Source organism: Peromyscus californicus, unplaced genomic scaffold, assembly GCF_007827085.1.
Source record: "Peromyscus californicus insignis strain IS unplaced genomic scaffold, ASM782708v3 Scaffold_13__1_contigs__length_99412109, whole genome shotgun sequence".
In the NCBI taxonomy this organism is placed as follows: Eukaryota; Metazoa; Chordata; class Mammalia; order Rodentia; family Cricetidae; genus Peromyscus; species Peromyscus californicus.
The window spans coordinates 67042213-67059326 of NW_026294424.1; the positions used below are offsets into that span (position 1 = coordinate 67042213).

General features: G+C 49.2%; 1 protein-coding gene across 4 annotated transcripts in view; it reads left to right on the forward strand.

Annotated features, from left to right (window-relative positions):
* Window positions 1–526: 526 nt before the first annotated feature.
* Dcun1d4 (defective in cullin neddylation 1 domain containing 4) overlaps window positions 527–17114 on the forward strand; it is a 78135-nt gene continuing 61547 nt past the window's right edge. The window contains exon 1 of one of the 4 annotated variants that reach the window (XM_052735128.1): window positions 527–677. In XM_052735128.1, the coding sequence (XP_052591088.1) occupies window positions 530–677 (148 nt within the window). In that variant the 5' untranslated portion in view covers window positions 527–529. Of the gene's footprint in view, window positions 678–2158; window positions 2685–17114 lie in introns of those variants that run through there. The other 3 variants (XM_052735129.1, XM_052735127.1, XM_052735131.1) reach the window with 3 other exon arrangements.

Here is a 17114-nt window from a genome sequence, read left to right on the forward strand (position 1 = left end):
GAGGGTTGAGTTCGAAATGAAGAAGCGGAGATTTTTTTTTTTCTTTCTAATTTCCTGCAATGGATAACGATTGGTGAGAACTGTCGCGAGCCGGACGCGGGCAGTAGCAGGATCTGGCGGATCTCCGAGGGAGGGCAGGTCCCCGTGGTCCCGAGCGTGGTTTCAGGTCACTCCGCCTGCTTTGTTTCGGACTCTTAACCGGGCTCTCGGTTGGTCTCCCGCTCCAAGGATCCGCCCGCCACTGGGCGGGGCTTCAGGGTCAAGGTGGGCCAATTCCCCAGCCTCGCCCCTCCACGCGCTTTCGGACCCCGGGATGACTGACAGCCGCTGGGTCCAACGGCGCGGCTCCAAAGAGTGGCCTCCGCCAAGGGGCGGGCGGAGGCGAGGCGCCGGGGCCAATCGCGTTGCAGGCTAGGGGGCGGGGCCTCCTTGCCAGCTCCGGGCGGGCGCAACCGGCCCTCCTTCGGTCAAATGAGAGCCGAAGAGGGGGCGGTCCCCCGGTTGGGGTCCAGCCAATGAGGAGGGCGGGATGGGCGGGCCGGAGTGGCAGCCGCGGGTCCTCTGCTGCGAGCTAAGGTTTGGAGAGTCGGTGGGGGGGACCGCGAGTGGAGCGCGGGAGCCCGGGCGGCGAGCGGGTGTGAGCTGCCCGAAAATGCACTCGGATGCTGCAGCTGTCAGTGAGTAGCGCAGAGCCAGCGGGCTGGATGCGGGCCCGCAGCCCCCGTCCGTTCCCGTGCTCTCCTCTCCGCTTCTCGGGTCCCGATCGCGCTGGAGAGTCCCTGGCCCGGGAGCGGGGCTGATTCCCCTCCTGGAGCCCGAGGGCCGTGACGCCGCGGGCGGCTGGGGCGGGGGCAGGGACGGCGGGGGAGGGGGTGGGGATTGGCTGGCTTTCCGCGGTGGGGGAAGCGGGGGGGGGGGGGGGAACCTGTTCTGAAGGCCGGGGGCCGAGAGTCTGTGGTGCATGGAAGGTGGAGACGGCGGCGGGCGCTGGCAGCTGGGGCCGGGGGTGGCACGGGCGGGCAGGGAGTGGGCCTGTGGTCTGGGTGCAGGGTGAGGCTTGCGGGGCTGGAGCGGTGCGGTCGGCCGGGGAAGAGGGGTGGAGGGGGGTGGTGGTGGGGGTGGTTGGGGGTGGTGGCGGGGGGAGTGCGAGGGGAGCGGGGGCGGGGACAATGGGAAGGAGGGCTGGGGGCGGGGGCGGGAACAATGGGTGGGGAGCGGGGGCCGCGGCCAGGCCGGTGAAGGGCTGCAAGCTGATGTAACGGGGGTGGGAGGGGGCACGGAGTGGGAGGCACCGCGGTGGGATGGGATAGTTGAGGAGTCCCGTATGCGGGACGGCTTGGTTGGGGGGCAGGTGTTGGGACGGTGGGGTCCCTGGGGAAGAGGATGGCGGATAGGGCTGTGATGCAGCTTAGGGGCTGGAATAGGGGGCGGGGTGGTGTGTGGAGTGAGTTTGGAGGAAGAGGAGGTGGTGGTGGGGGGGAGTGGGGACTAGGAGGGCTGTCATTCCGGGTTAGGTGCTTTCGGGGCGGAGTGGGGGGCGTTGGACTGTGCATTGGGGGAGGTGCTTCCTCCCGGGAGGGGCCAGGTCCTGCCTAGGAGGGGACCGCCCTGAGCCTCCGGGTGCGCGGAGGGGAGGGGGCGGGGCCGGGTACCCCGGGAGGTGTCCCAAGGCTGGCCGTGGCCGCCGCGCTGGGCGAGCAGCAGGGACCGAGGTCAGCGCGGGCCGGGGTTGCAGGATCAGGAGGTGGGGCAGGGCCGCCATCTGCAAGCTGACCCGGCCCGGTGGGGTCCTGGAGGCGGGGTGAGCGGACTAGCATAAGGGGGTGTCGGGGTCCCCGGCGCTCTGTAGGTTTGGCAGTATGTGACGCAGTTGTCTTAATTTCTGGCCATCAGGTGTGGAGGCTGATGCGTCAGGACCCGCAGCCCTGTACGAAGGGCCGCTTCGGAGGCACAGCACCGCGCGTGCGGGGAAGCGACCTCGGCCCGAAGCACCGGGAGGGCGCTTGAGGGGTTTCCTTTAGGGTCTGGCTCCTGGAGCCGGTGTGAAGGGAAAGGCAGGCTCGCGGAATTCTGGGACTTGTAGTCCCTGCCGCGCCGGGCCGCGGTTGGGTTGGGTGCACGTGGGTAACTGTGGAAACGAGTCCCAGAATGCAGCGCGCCCCTTAGAGCCTCCCTGCTTGGCTAACTCGTGCTGTAAGCCGCGGAGATCCAATGCTTCCTCTCCCGGGTTCCTTGGGACAGTGTCCGTCGCAGAGGGAGAGCCCAGGCCAAGCCCTGGCCTTTCTCTGAGTTAATTATTTTTCCCTGCATCTGGTAGCCTTGCGGAGCGAATGCTTAGTCGTGAGCCATCCTGCACACACACTCATTCTGAAGCAACGTTTAGCGTGGAGCCTTTAGAGTGGAGTGGATCCAGCGTATGGAAGCCTAAGGGTGAAGTGTACAGCCTTACATAAGTATGGGAACTAAGTAGAGACACGTCTGTTCCTGGAGAAGAAAATACAGATAACTGCGCTGGTATTTCGTGGGCTGTTTGGTTTGCCCAAGAACTAGGGGATTTTTTTTTTTTTTTAAAGTGAATTGAGAAGAGCAGCTAAATGGAATTTGGGGTTGAAATAGTCCCATGCCCGAACCTGAAATGAAACTCCAAAGGTGAACAAAGGGAAAGTGATGTCTTCAGCTTTTATGTAAGTGCAGAGCAAATGAGGCTATTGTTGGCCCTGTAGCTGCCAGGCTGGAAAGTCCTCTTGACTATTACAGGTCTTCCTGAGTTTGTGGATATACAGCCACCACATCCTTGCCTAGTTCTTTTTAGTGGATGACTCCCAAATCTAATGTAGGGGCCTATAAGATTGGCTCAGAGGTGATTGATTATTTTTGTGTGGTGTATCAGATATTATGAAACTATTGATAATAGTCACCAGAGGGGTGTTTTAGTGACTGGATGGTAAACATCTTGCAGACAAGTTTTAAGATTTAGAAACCACTCCACACGGTTAAGACAGTACTGAACTTACATATGTATTTCACAATGTTTTTTTTTAATTTTATTTTTATTATTTTAAACTATGTATATGTGTGTGAGTATGTGCACATGTGTGCAGATGCCATGGAGATCAGAAGAGGGCATTGAATCCCTTAGAACTGGAGTTATAGGTGGTTTGTGAGCTGTTGAGCATGAGTGCTGGGAATGGAACTCAGAGCCTCTGCAAGAGCAGTAAGCACTCTAACTTGAGCCATCTCTCTATCCCTTACAGGATGACTTTTAAAATAAAGTCTGAGAGACTGGCTAGTGTGTGATGTTTGGAGGAAACAATTTATGTCTATCCCATTTCGACTTAACATCTGCTGCAAAATCTCTAAGGAACTTCTTGTAATATATATATTATGGAAATTTTTCAAAGTATTTAATGCTGGGATTTGCTCTTGCCAAATGATAAGGCTAAAAAAATGAATGAGATCTATAACTATCTTCAAGATTTAAAGAAAGTATTTATGGTGATATTTTATTTGTGCTGAAATGTGATTTTATTTGTATGTCAATAAATAACGTTGCCTGGGGGTCAGAGCTAATAGCAAGCCATTTAACAGAAGTCTGGCAGTGGTAGCACATGCCCTTAATCCAATCACTTGGCAGGCAGAGTCTGTGTGTTCAAGGACATAGCCAGCTTGGAGACACACACCTTTAATCTCAATATCAACCATAGAGACCTGGAGGTCTGTATGGACAGGCAGTGACGAGGAGGTCATGTGGTTGGGTTTAGAACCAATGAGAAGGCAGAACAGAAAGTCAATAAAAAATACAGGCACACAGGAAGGTAGGTCTCTTTCTCGGGAAGGACGACAGCAGCAGTGGATGGCAAGAAGGTGATCTTAGCTCTTGGCTACTGCTCTCTGATCTCTGGGCTTTTAACTCTGCATTTGGCTCTGTGTTTCTTATTTAAGAAGACCTTCAGAATTACATCTACAAGTATTAGTCTACATTTCTTTTATTTTCATTTGTTCCCATCATATTCTGAAGGACAAATGCTCTTTCTACACGCATTCTCCATCCAGTTCATAAGCCCCCAAAGCCCTAGGTAGTATCAAGCCTGCTCTTTCTACTCTAGTTTTTGGGGACCTTTGCTTTTTGGTCCTTAATTTTCTTCTGGATTTAACTATGCATTTAAACAGTTTTTTAAAAAATATTTTATCAAAGATTTTTGACTCTGGTATCAGAAAGGATTTTTTTGGGGGAGAGGTAGTTGTATTAGTCAGGGTTCTAGAATAACAGAATTTATAGAATTAATCTCAATGGCATTTATTAGAATTATTTACAGGCTGTGGTCCAGTTAATCCAACAATGGCTGTCTATGTACAGAAGGTCCAAGAATCCAGTAATTGTTCAGTCCCTGAGGCTGGAAGTCTCAGCTGGCCTTCAGTATATACTGGAATCCCGAAGAAGTAGGCTCTAATGCCAGTGAAGGAATGGACTTGCCAGTGAGGCAATAACAAGCAGGCAAAGAGCAGAAAGCTTCCTTCTTCCATGTCCTTAGAGGCTTCTGGCAGAAGGCGTGGCCCAGATTAGAAGCGTATCTTCCCACCTGAAAGATGCAGATGAGAAGTGGATCTTTCCACTTCAAAGTAAGCAAAATCCCTCACAAATTAAGCAAAAAGCCCTCATAGGTGTGCCCCTCTATTTTGAGTTTTAGTTAATTCCAAGTGTAGTCAAGTTGACAACCAAGGATAGCTATCACAGTAGACTTGTCCATAACTATACCAAAGAAGAAAGCTCCCCATCTCTTTGTATACATTGACTCTCTTCATTCTCTATTCCTGGCTCATAGAAGGCCCCTACTTGGTGCTTGATGGTATTTTTTTTTTTTTTACTTCAAACTTTACCATTATCTCCTTTGTTTTTATCTTGAGCTGTTATAACTTCCTTCCTTCTTGTTTTTATGTTTGCATCGTTCTCCTCTTAATCACCGTTGTGGTCATCCATATAATTGTAGCTAATAATTAATAGCCAGTAATCCACTGACACAGCAGCAGAACCCAGTCTGTCAGAAACCTGGTACTTCGTGGCCTTTGATAAGCACTGACTCCCAGGGCCGTCTAGACTTCAGGTTGTACCCAGGTACTTCCATCTATCGGAAGTAGGCTGTTTATTTGGCTCCAGCTTTGTGGTTAGATGAGGCAAGAGGGAACCAACACCAGTTGATTTTGTGCGTTTGGTTAAGCCGCAGTAATTTTAGTCCTCTTTTGGAGCCTAGATACTTCCCGTCTTTTCCCCTATTTGGTAGCGGAAGGGAGAGGCTGTGTTTTCAATACTTAACCTTGTTGCTGTGACCAAATTTTTTTTTTTTTTTTTGGTTTTTCGAGACAGGGTTTCTCTGTGTAGCTTTGCGCCTTTCCTGGAACTCACTTGGTAGTCCAGGCTGGCCTCGAACTCACAGAGATCCGCCTGGCTCTGCCTCCCGAGTGCTGGGATTAAAGGCGTGCGCCACCAAATTTTTAACAAAAGCAGCTTAAGGAAAGAAGGGTTTGTTCTCACTCACGCTGTGGCGCAGGAGTGTGAGGTGGCTGGTTACATTGTGTCTATAGCATGTCGCAGGAGTGTGAAGTGGCTGGTTACATTGTGTCTATAGCATGTCGCAGGAGTGTGAGGTGGCTGGTTACATTGTATCTATAGCATGTGGCAGGAGTGTGAGGTGGCTGGTTACATTGTATCTATAGCATGTCGCAGGTGTGTGAGGTGGCTGGTTACATTGTATCTATAGCATGTCGCAGGAGTGTGAGGTATCTACAGCAAGGAGCAGCGAGGATTCTGGCTCTCCACCACTTTCTTCTTTTTTGCAGTTCATTCATGGACCCAGCCCATGAGAAGGTGATGCCCACGTTCACGGTGGGTCTTCCTTTCACTATTAAGCCCTCTGAAAAAGACCCTCACAGAGACGCACAGTGTGCCTCTTAGGTGACGCCAATCCAGGGCCGATAGTGACGAGATACAGGACCACAGGCAGTATCTGTTTCCAGCCTCTACAATTATCCTCTCTCCCCAACTCATCACCGCCATCGTGGGTCCGACCCCGCCTTCTTTCTGATAACCAGTGATCCTGTGAGAGGCTTAGCCTGTGCTGCGTTGCCGTTTCAGCAATCGAAAAATCTTTGCTTTTAATATTTCCTTCCTACTTAAAAACCTCCAGGGCTTCCAGGTGCTCAGTTAAGTATGGCCTCCTCAGAACAAGAACTCAGGAGGCAGAGGCAGGCGGATCTCTGTATTCAAGGCCAGTCTGGTCTACAGAGCGAGTTCCAGGACAGCTGGGGCTACACAGAGAAACCCTGTCTACAAAACAAACCAAACCAAACAAATAGGAACCTAGTGGTGTAGAATGGCTTCTGTAGTTGAGGTCTGGTTTCTCTCCTTGGAAGGTTCCCTCCTTCCTACCTGTCCTCAGAGCTCATGACAGTAAGGGGCCAGGACAATATTACACTCCCCAAGACCCATTGCCAGTGACCCACTTCCTCCAGAGGTCCCATAGTTTTTAACCTACAAACAGCACCACTACCTGGGTACCAAGCATCTGAGATATGAACCTTTTGGGGCATTTCATCCTCAAACCATAATACAGCTATATGTAACCCTTAATTTTGATTGAAGAATGTCTTGTCTAGAGAGAGAGAGATTGAAATGCTGGTATGTGTAAGGGACTAGGAAGAGTCCGTTTGGGACAGAGGGTAAGAGCTGTCCCTGGGTTTGTTTGGGAGATAGGTTGACATTATTTTTTATTTTCTTTTTTTCTGTCTTAGGACCATATCCTGGTCTTAAGGCTTTATTTCATGAAGTGAGATATGGGCTGGAGAGAGGGCTCAATGGTTAAGAGCACTGGCTGCTCTTACAGAGGACCTGGGTTTGGTTCCCAGGACCTGGGTTTGGTTCCCAGCACCTATGTAGTGGCTAACCACAGTCCCTAACTCCAGTTCCAGGGGATCTGACACCTTCTTTGGCCTCTGAGGGCCTCAGGCACACACATGCACAGACATACATGCAGGTAGAGTACTCATGCACATAAACACAGAAAGCAGTACAGTGAGATTGTCAGTGTTCTTCTGCTTACTGTGTTACAGTGTGTACGTTCAAGCTTAGTTGACAGGAGAGGACTCTGGTTGGGAGCCCAAGCTGGTATTAATTGCTTCCTGCAGTTTGTTCTTACTGTGAAATTCAGGTTACAAGTACCTCTTGAGAATTATTATTTTAAGAACACACTTTAAAAAAATGTGTCTTAGAAGAACAACACTGAAATGCATTTTAAATAGGATTGTGTCTTAGGAAGAACAACACTGAAATGCATTTTTAAATAGGATTGTGTGCTTTTTCTTTCCCCCTCCTGGAGTGTCCATGATTCTGCAGAGTGCCTGGTACCTGAGGTTTGATTTGCTTTTCTTTTAATTAAAAAAAAATGTTAAATGAGTTATTTTCACTTTAGAAAGTCAGACTGTCATTTTGAAACTAGTGACTATATGGAATAAAACACTAGATGATAGGAAAAAGACCCCTCCCCCTGGGTAGCACCACCTCTCGGTTTTTTTGGGGGGCGGAGGGGGGAGTGTTTGTGGTTTCTTTTTCTACCTGCTGCTTGTATCAGCAAGGCTTGCAGAGTGGGGAGCGAAGCATCCTGACGGCGACAGCTGTCTCTCCTTGAGGGTTCAGGCTCAGCCTGGTGAGGGATCCTTACCTTAGCAGCGAGCTGATCGGAAGCACCCCTTCCTCCTCTGTACAACCTGAAGGCTGAGGCCAGCAAAGGCAAGAAAGCTGTAGCCTGCCGAGAGCCATTGTGGTGCTCATCCAAGGGCTCTGTTGGTTTCAGAGGCTGGGTGCAGTCCTGGCCGTCCAGGAGGAATGTCGCCGTGTGCCTGTGGGGACTCTTGCAGTTGTGTGCTTGGCAGGCCGGGCTTTCTAGTCTTCATAGTGAGTCTAGTGCTTTATTTAAAACGAAAACCCAAACAAAACCAGCGCTTTTCCGTTGAAGCTCGCCACAGTTGGTTTCCAATGCTGCCGACTAAGAACTCAGGCGTAGCCCCGTCACTGGTCGGGTAGCCTGGCAGAGGCTCTGTGGAGAAGAGCAGCTGTATCCTCTCAGTGCAGCTGCCTGTAGGCTCCACTTAGAGGTGACCCGTCGAAGAGTGCATGTAATGTCACATGTCACTTGTGGGAGCCAACATGGCGGGGGCTCAGGACTCTGGTTGTCACCCGGAGCTGTGTACTCCCGTTCCTATTCATGGCCAGCCTCTTACTTCTCTGAGAAACCCGCTTCGGGAGGTGGGATGGTCAGAAGCTGGCCCCTAACTCCCTGTGCATGTTCTGATTCGAGAATTCTAACTGGAAATATTTGTGTTTTTTTGGGGGGTGGAGTAGGGTGGGGTGGGGTATTTTGTTTAGCCAGAATATGATATGTTAGATATGATAATATGATAGTTCTAAAGCTTTCCTGGTCAAGTTTATTGAGGTTATAATTTACATGTTATGAAATTATAGACACTTAAGTGTATAGTTGGATAGACTGGTAAACAAATACCCGGGCAGAGCAACTTGTAAGCCAAGATGTAGAACATATTCCAAGAGCCTCCGCATGTCCTGCCCACCAGTCAGGCACTTCCCCTAGACCCCACCTCCAGACACTTGGCTCTTGCGATGTGTCTGTGGTCTCCTTCATGTTAATGCTTGGCTATTTTTCTTTTCATGAGGCTATTACAGCATCACATACACCGGGTGGAAGGAAACTGTCCATGCTGTATGAACCATGCATCTCACGATTGGTGCTTTCACCACAGGGAATGGTTACCCCAACCATTGTCCAGTGGGTTGCTTTTCTGCAGCCCACAGACATGGCCCACCACTGTTTGCTCATGGATGCCCTGGTGTCTTCCCATTGCTTCATGCTTCATGGAAGGCAGTTTGGGAAGTAGGAAAGAGCTTGGTAGGTGTAGCCCCTTGAGTCAGAATGTCTGGCTTCACATCCTTCTTGCTCTGCCATTCATTATTTGTAAGATTGTAGGTGAGTTACTCAGCTATTTTGTGCTCAGGGATCTCATGTATAAGAACTGCCTTCTCATTCAGGCGGCAGTGGTGGCGCACGCCTTTAATCCCAGCACTCGGGAGGGAGAGGCAGGTGGATCTCTGTGAGTTCAAGGCCAGCTTGGTCTACACACAGAGTGAGTCCCAGGACAGCCAAGACTGTCCACAGAGAAACCTTGTCTTAAAAAAACTTAAAAAAACCCTGCCATCTTTGGCGCATGGAGCTGTCAGTTACCAGGTGTATTGAGTACGTACCGTGTACAAGGCCCAGCTCTTCATTTTCTGAAGATTTTCATTCTGGTGTGGGTGAGGGGCAGATAATAACCAGGTGTGTTTTGTGGTGATGAGAAAAATAAAGCAGAGGACGTGTGTTTGTGTGAGGGGGGGTGAGGGCGGTTGCATTGGCAAGGGGGATACCAGCATCCAGGCTTTCGGTGTGGGGCGGGCAGGCCTGATTTGAGGGACAGCAAGGAGCTTGGGATGAGGGAGGGGAGTTGAGAGATGTTCCCACGGAACCCATGAGCTGAGCCCCCCTCCCCCAGGTGCTTCTGCTGCTCGTTTGTAAGGGTGGCCTCCTTGCTTGGCGTGGCCTCGCAGGAACCGTCAGGGAAAAGAGACATTCTGTTATTTGGGCGACGGGTATGCTATTCGGCTGTCGCCAGACCAGACGAGGTCCCTCGGAGCCTGTTTTCAGAGAGTGTGGAGGGAGCAGGGAGCGTGCAGGTGAGGGGTGAATGGCCGCTGCTGGGTTCATGGCTGTCCAATGTGTTTGGACGCAGGAGGAGGCACACAGCCAGACTTCCCAGAAGGCTCAGTAGTTATACCTTGTCAGCTTAGCCTCTGATGTTTCACTGGGGACAGACAGAACTGGGCTCAGGAGTGGGTGGCCTTGAGAGGACAGAGGGAGTGGGCAGACCTGTGGCCGCCAGGTGGGTGTGTGGGGAGCTGAGTGCAGGGGGAGGTGAGGTACAGAGTACCTGCAGAATGCCTGAGTGGACAGGAAGCACAGGGGGGAAGGGGAGATGGGACACTGGGAGAGAGGTAAAGGGACATGGCTGGGCTAAGGCCTCTTCTCTTACCCCTGTGTTCTCCACCTCACCCCAAGTAGATGATCTGCACCCCCACTTCACAGGTGAGGAAGCTAGATTACAGGAAGGGTAGCCTCAAGGTCATGAAGCTTTTGCACAGTGGCTTGAGGTTGAACTGGGCGTTCTGACGCCAGAATCGGGGTGCTCCACGCTACAAGTGGACGGGTCTCAACTTCGCACGCTGGCTTTTCATTTACTTCTCTGGGGGAGCATGTTGTCCTGGCCTGTGAGTGGCCAGGTCAGAGCCTGCTGGCACCGGCCTCTCCTGTGCCTTAGATTCTTCCTCTTGGAATGGTGTGGCCGGTAGGCTGCCTGCTCTACAGCCCTCCTCGCCTGCAGGGCCACCTGAAGTAACAACGGGAACTCAACCGTGCTGGAGAACTGTGGCCCGGAAAAGTGCTCTGCACTTTATTTCCTGCGGAGAGTTTCAGTTGCTGAGGTTTTATCTTAGATAGGTGTTACGTGGAAATACTCTTGCAAGTTTTAAAATATAGTTGATGTCTAAGAACATTTTAGAAAAATGTCAGAACATGAGGCTTGCCTCAGAGCCACTCAGTAGCTTTTATTTATTTATTTGTTTGTTTGTTTTTCAAGACAGGGTTCCTCTGTGTAGCTTTGCGCCTTTCCTGGAACTTGCTTTGGACACCAGGCTGGCCTCGAACTCCCAGAGATCCGCCTGCCTCTGCCTCCTGAGTGCTGGGATTAAAGGTGTGCACCACCACCGCCCAGCTCAGTAGCTTTTATAATGAAGTTAGCTCCATGGCACCCCACTTTTTGCCTTAGGTCATGGTTAGGTATTTATCTTTAACATCTCTTTTTTAAAGATGCCATTCCCCAAACTATTCCAGACTTCTTGTCCTGAGCAATGAAATGGGACAGGGCAGTTGTCGGTCAGTCCGGGGGATGGTGTACTAATGGCCTCAGAGACACAGCTCCTTGTTAGCCCTCTGACTTGTCTTTCTGTCTCGCTGTTCCAGGTCCAGGCCTGGTCTCTTCTGGATCATAATAGTGAGAGGTGGAACCGGTGTGTGGTGTGGGCGGAGCTCTGTCAGTGTGCTTTGTGCACCAGCTCACTGGTGCCTCCAGGAGCCTCTGGAGAGGATCTTGTCATTCTGGCTCAACAGATGGGGGCACCGAGGTACCGTGAGTTAGGTTGGTGATGTGTGAGGTGTCTCAGTTGGGACTCTGGCCTAGGGCGTACCAGACCTGACATTCTTTCCTCTAAACCTGGCTCCTGAAACATCGAGATTGAAGGCTATTTTGTCTCTGAATGACCCCATGGAGCTGTGTACTCAATGGTAGGCAGGGTGAGGCGACGGAATCAGCAGTCCTTTGTACCTTGTCACATTGGGAACGCAGCCAGCTTGTGCGTCCTGAAGTGACTGGATCCTTTGAGATGACAGTGGCGGGCACAGACGCTGTGTCCTGGATGGCACGCCTCCTCTTGGGTGGCTGATTTCTTCTACCAGCCTCTTCCCTGGTTTCTGTGAGAGTGAGGCAGAGAGCACCCACTGCCGGACGCCTGGATGGATTTAATTTTGGATCTTGTACTCTGTGCAAATGTGCATCCCATCACACAGTGACCCACTTGTCCGTGCTCTTTCTGTAGACCCTCTCCTTTGGCTTTTTGTTCCCGTAGAAAATAAATGAAGTTAACACTTAACTCCCTTGTTTTTGCCTGGCTTCCTGCCCTTCGTTCCCATGCTGCAGGGCGCTGGATTAGTCTTGTCAGGCAGTGCCTTGGTTGTTGGAGTGGCTTTGGCTGCTGGCAGGTGATGGCTGAGTTGAGGTGCTGTGTGTTCGAATCCACTCTCCCAGTTTCAGTAATTGATTGGGTCAGACCCTGCTTCTCTGGACATATAAGCTGCTTTGGTGTTGCTGACCTGGGTAGCAAGCTGGGGTTGGTTTGGCTGTGATGGGAGAAGGTTTAAAAGATGCCACCCTCTGACTTGTAGCCAGCACCTAGTTGTCACCTACCATGCCCCAGGCACTGATCTCTCTTAATTCTTACACCAGCCTTGTGAAAAGAAATGTCTACTTTTGGCAATGAAGGCCATGTGGCATGGAACTGACTGTAAACCTAGCTTTTGGGGTCTCCTACCTCATCTTACAGTGTGAAAAAGCCTTTTCACATCACTGGCTTTTTTAAATTTTTTTTTTTATTTTATATGCATTGGTGTTTTGCCTACATGTAGATCTGTGTGAGGGTGCCAGATCCTGTGGAACCGGAATTTGAGACAGTTGTGAGCTGCCATGTGGGTGCTAGGAATTGAACCCAGGTCCTCTGGAGGAGCAGCCAGTGCTCTTAACCTCTGAGCCATCTCTCCAGCCCCACATCACTCTGTTTTAATAATTTTGCCTTAAAAGTAAAAATTTGATTACATACACAGAAGACCTGTGCCATCTCATACAGCCAATAACTTAATTTGTACGTGAAGTTGTAAGTTGGAATTAGAGATCACTTAAAACATTTCAGTTTTAGTTTTCACGGAGTATTGGCTTCATTTTTTGAAAGATGCTGTATCCCAAGTCATTTTGAAGTATTTTACTGTAGTTTCTGAAAAAATCATATATTGTACTTTTCAAATCCTGAGTCCCATGTATGTCTGAGCTTAAGTTCCAGTCTGTAATGGTTTATGATTCTGCCAGCCTAACATCAGTGTTTTTGTTTTGAGACAGCCCAGACTGGCCTTGATCTTGAGATCCTGCCTCTTCCTCCTGAGTTCTGAGAGGTAGCAGCATTTTAAACAAGTTCAAGGCTCACCCTCAGCCATATACACATCTACTCTTCCTTCAGAGCCGTGGGTCTCGAACACTTTGTTCCTGTTTCCTCAGCCTGCGGTGTCCTGGCCTCTGCACTCTCATTTCTGTCCTCACTGAGGTCTTTGTGAGTGACCCCCACATCGCTGAGGCTGTTGGCTGTTTTCAGACCATGAACCTCTGTTGCATATCCATCCCTGCTGTGTGCCAGGCTTGTGCCCTTGGAAGTGTTGGGACAGGGTGAGCAGTCCTTTGCCCTGAAGCTTGGACTCTTGAGTGGAAGTCTATACAATCCACACCGTGGCCTCCTGTTGAAGGGGGGAGGGGACAAGTCAGGACTGGTGGTGAGTGTGGTAAAAATGGCCTGGAATTCGATTGCGATGACAATCAGATACCTCCCTGACTATACTAAGGCCTCTGCATTGTATACTTCAGATGGTGGCTGATGTGGAATGTGAATTGCGTGTCAACAAAGCTGTTTGGAATCCCATAGCAGCAAGTGGCAAGGCCTGTGAGGACATCTCAATCCCCTGGGGAAGTCAGATCCTAGAAGGACCTACTCCAATAGCTAGTGAAGACTGCCATTGGGCCTGTGAATCCCAGGTGTCAGGGAGGGGGAGGGGAGAGTAAATTCCAAGGTCCTGCAGTGGACATGACTTGAGTACTCAGGGGAGAGTGTGGTTTGGAGCAATGGAATGAGCCAGGAGGCCATGGGACAGGCAGATGGGGCCTTGCGTGGACTTGCCTTTCTAGAGGGAAGGAAGCCAGGCACCGTACCTGTGGCTGTCACTCCAGCGTGCTCTCGCTTTCCCTATAGATTTCCTTTGTCCATTACACTTAGGTCCTTCTGCATGGTGCATTGAACCCACGGGAGAGGCACAGCCCTGCACTGCTTGGTCCCTGTGATACAGAGACTTGGTTCCTTTTGTTTGGTTTTGCTTTTCTGGCAGTAGTGTGGCTGGTATTCTGCCCTTACCCCGTCCCCCTGCCCTTGCAGGGTTATCTCATGAGTTTCATTATGACAGAAAAGGCATTTATTATGAGCACAGTGGCATATTTTAAATGTTTGTACCTGAGAACGCTGCTCACTGTTGAGCAGGCCGGAGTTTAGATAATAATCAAATACCTTTGTGAGTCTTTGACCAGGAGAACACAGTGCACTTGAGACGTGAGTGACAGTGTCGTGTGCCTCTCCAGTTACCGCTCTCCCTCCTGTAAAATGCCATAAATAACTGTTAGACAGTTGGACTAGCTTAGCATAGAATAATAAACGGACAACATTCTCAAAGAGCAGGAGACAGAATATGCATTATTTATAAGCCTTACGTTTTAAAAAATGTATTTTTAATTTTAATTCACACAGTAATAGTACATGTTTTGGGGGTACAGCATGACATCTTAGTGCACGTGTGTCATGTGTGGTGATCAGATCAGAGTGACTGGCATGTCTGTAACCTCAGGCATACCATTCCCATGGGCCTATTCACCGTCCTCTCGACTAGGTAATTTGAAATATGCAAGTAATTGTTGTCAAGCATATGGAGCCTCGTGTCCTATGTAACATGAGGACGGATTCCTCCTGTGCGGCTCTATCCCGGACTCTGGAACCATCTCCTCTTCATTCCTCCCTCAGACCCTTGGTAGGCACTGCTAACCAATACTCTGTCCTTTTTGGGACAGGATCTTATTCTGTAGCTCAGGCTGGTCTAGTGCTCACACTGTAGCTTACTCAACTAGCCTGGAGCTTGCTCTGGAGGATAGGCTGGCCACCAATCCTCCTGCCTCTGCCTCTCAAGTACTGGCAGTGTAGGTGCACACCAGCATGCCTTGTCTGTACTTTGAGAAGAACTTCTTAGCTTTTAAGCAGATTATGAATATTCCCATGGAAATATTCTAAGGTGCCAGACATGCCAGTCACCCTGATCTGATCACCACACATATATGTTCTGTGATGTCACATTGTACCTCCAAAATATGTACGATGACTATGTATCAATTAAAACCAAACGAAACGATGCAGTATTGTCTCTTTGTGCCTTATTTCTCTTTCAGTGCCCTCTGGTTCTGTCTGTGTTGCTGCAGAGGACGGGGCTCCATTCTGTCATGGCTGTCGAGCGTTTCACTGTGTACATACACCACAGCTTTTTTTTTTTTTTGTCGAGACAGAGTTTCTCTGTGTAGCTTTGTACCTTTCCTGGAACTCACTCTGTAGCCCAGGCTGGCCTTGAACTCACAGAGATCCGCCTGCCTCGGCCTCCCGAGTGCTGAGATTAAAGGCGAGCGTCACCACCGTCCGGCACACCACAGCTTCTGCATTTATCTGTTGGTGCATGCTGAGGCTGACTGCTTGTCTTAGTCAGCAATGTCTCAGTAAATATGCCGAGACCTCCTGTGTCCTCCTCACTTCAGCCCCTCTGGATGTACACCCAGCAGTGAGGGGGCGCATCTTAGGAGGGCTCCATTTCCTAGATTTTGAGGAGTCTCATGCTGTTTCTTTTTTTTTTTTTTTTTTGACCATGAGGATTCTGATTACTGACCCTCCTTATCATACGTCACTAGTGATGAATAATTGTTGTCAATAGTCAATGATAAGGAATTGACAAAAGAAATAATCAGAATATCAGTTTTAATTTCATAAAACAATACTAATTATCAGACTTTGAGTCAATTGCTCTTAGTTATGCCTCTCTATGATAAAATCTAAAGAATGATTATTGCTCAGATATGGCCAGTACTTTGATTTAAGATTTATTTATTATGTAAACAGTATTCCCTGCAGGCCAGAAGAGGGCACCAAGTCTCATTATAGGTGGTTGTGAGCCACCACGTGGTTGCTGGGAATTGAACTCAGGACCTTTGGAAGAGCAGTTGGTGCTCTCAACCACTGAGCCATCTCTCCAGCCCATGCTGTTTCTAATGGCTGTACTAATTTACTTCTACCAGCAACATGTTTTTTTTTTTTCCCCTCCACATCCCATGTAGCAATGCTTTCTGTCTTTTGGATAATACCATTTTAACCTGGTGAGATGACGTCCCATTATGACTTTGAATGGCATTGCCTTGGTTACTAATGTTGAACTTTTGTTTTTTTTTTCATGCACTTGTTACTCATTTGTCTAATATCTTAAGAAATCTCTTGAGCCAATGTCCATGCAGGCCATTTGTCCATTTTTAAATAGCATTTTTCTTGCTTGTTTCTTTGTTGCTTAAGATCTTTCATGTCTTAATAAATCCCCAGGCAAGTGAAGAGGCTTGCAGATACTCTGTTCTCCTCTGTAGGTTGTCTCTCCCTCCATTGACTGTTCCCTTTGCTGTAATCAACCTTTTCATTTACCATATATCAAATTTGGCTTTTGCAGCTTTGTTTGTTTTGGGGTCATATCCAAAAAAATCCTTCTCTAGACGTGCGCCCTGAAGCACTTCCCCTACATTTTCATAGTAGTTGCATAGTTTTGGGTTAATGTTTTAAGTCTTGGACCTATTTTGAATTGATTTTTAATTTATTTATTTAATTATTTTTTGTTTATTTATTTTTGAGGTATGGTCTTACTTATATAGCCCTGGGATCCTGGAACTCACTCTGTAGACCATGTGGAGCTCTAACTCACAGAGATCCACCTGCTTCAGCCTCTAGAGTACTGGGATTGGAGGCATACACACAGGCTTTGATTTTTTTTTTTTCCGTGTGTGTGTGATTTTCTGCTTTTGTATTATGTGTCTCATTTTCCCAGCATCGTTTAGTGACGAGACTTTATCCAATGTATATCCTTGCTGCATTTATGGAAAATCTGGCTGTAGCTATGTAGATTTATTCTTGGATTCCTTCGTCTGTTTCATTGGCTGGTGTGTCTTGTTTTTATGCCAATTGTGATGGCTATTCTTGGTTGTCAACTTGACTGTATCTGGAATGAACTACAATCCAGAAATGGAGAGTATACCTGTGATCTGGGTCTTGAGGCAGGAAGACACAGGCTTTTGATTCCGATCTTGATGTGGGGAGGTACACCTTTAATCCGGGCCACACCTCCTGCTGTAAATCTGCATAAGGACCATGGAAGAAGGAAGGGTTTCTTCTTCTGCTTGCCCTTGCCTCATCAGCACACCCATCCCTTCACGGGCGTGGGAGCCTCCTTCTTCAGGATTCCAGCACATACAGAAGACCATCTGAGACACCCAGCCTCGTGGGACTGAGAAGCTCTAGATTCTTGGATTTT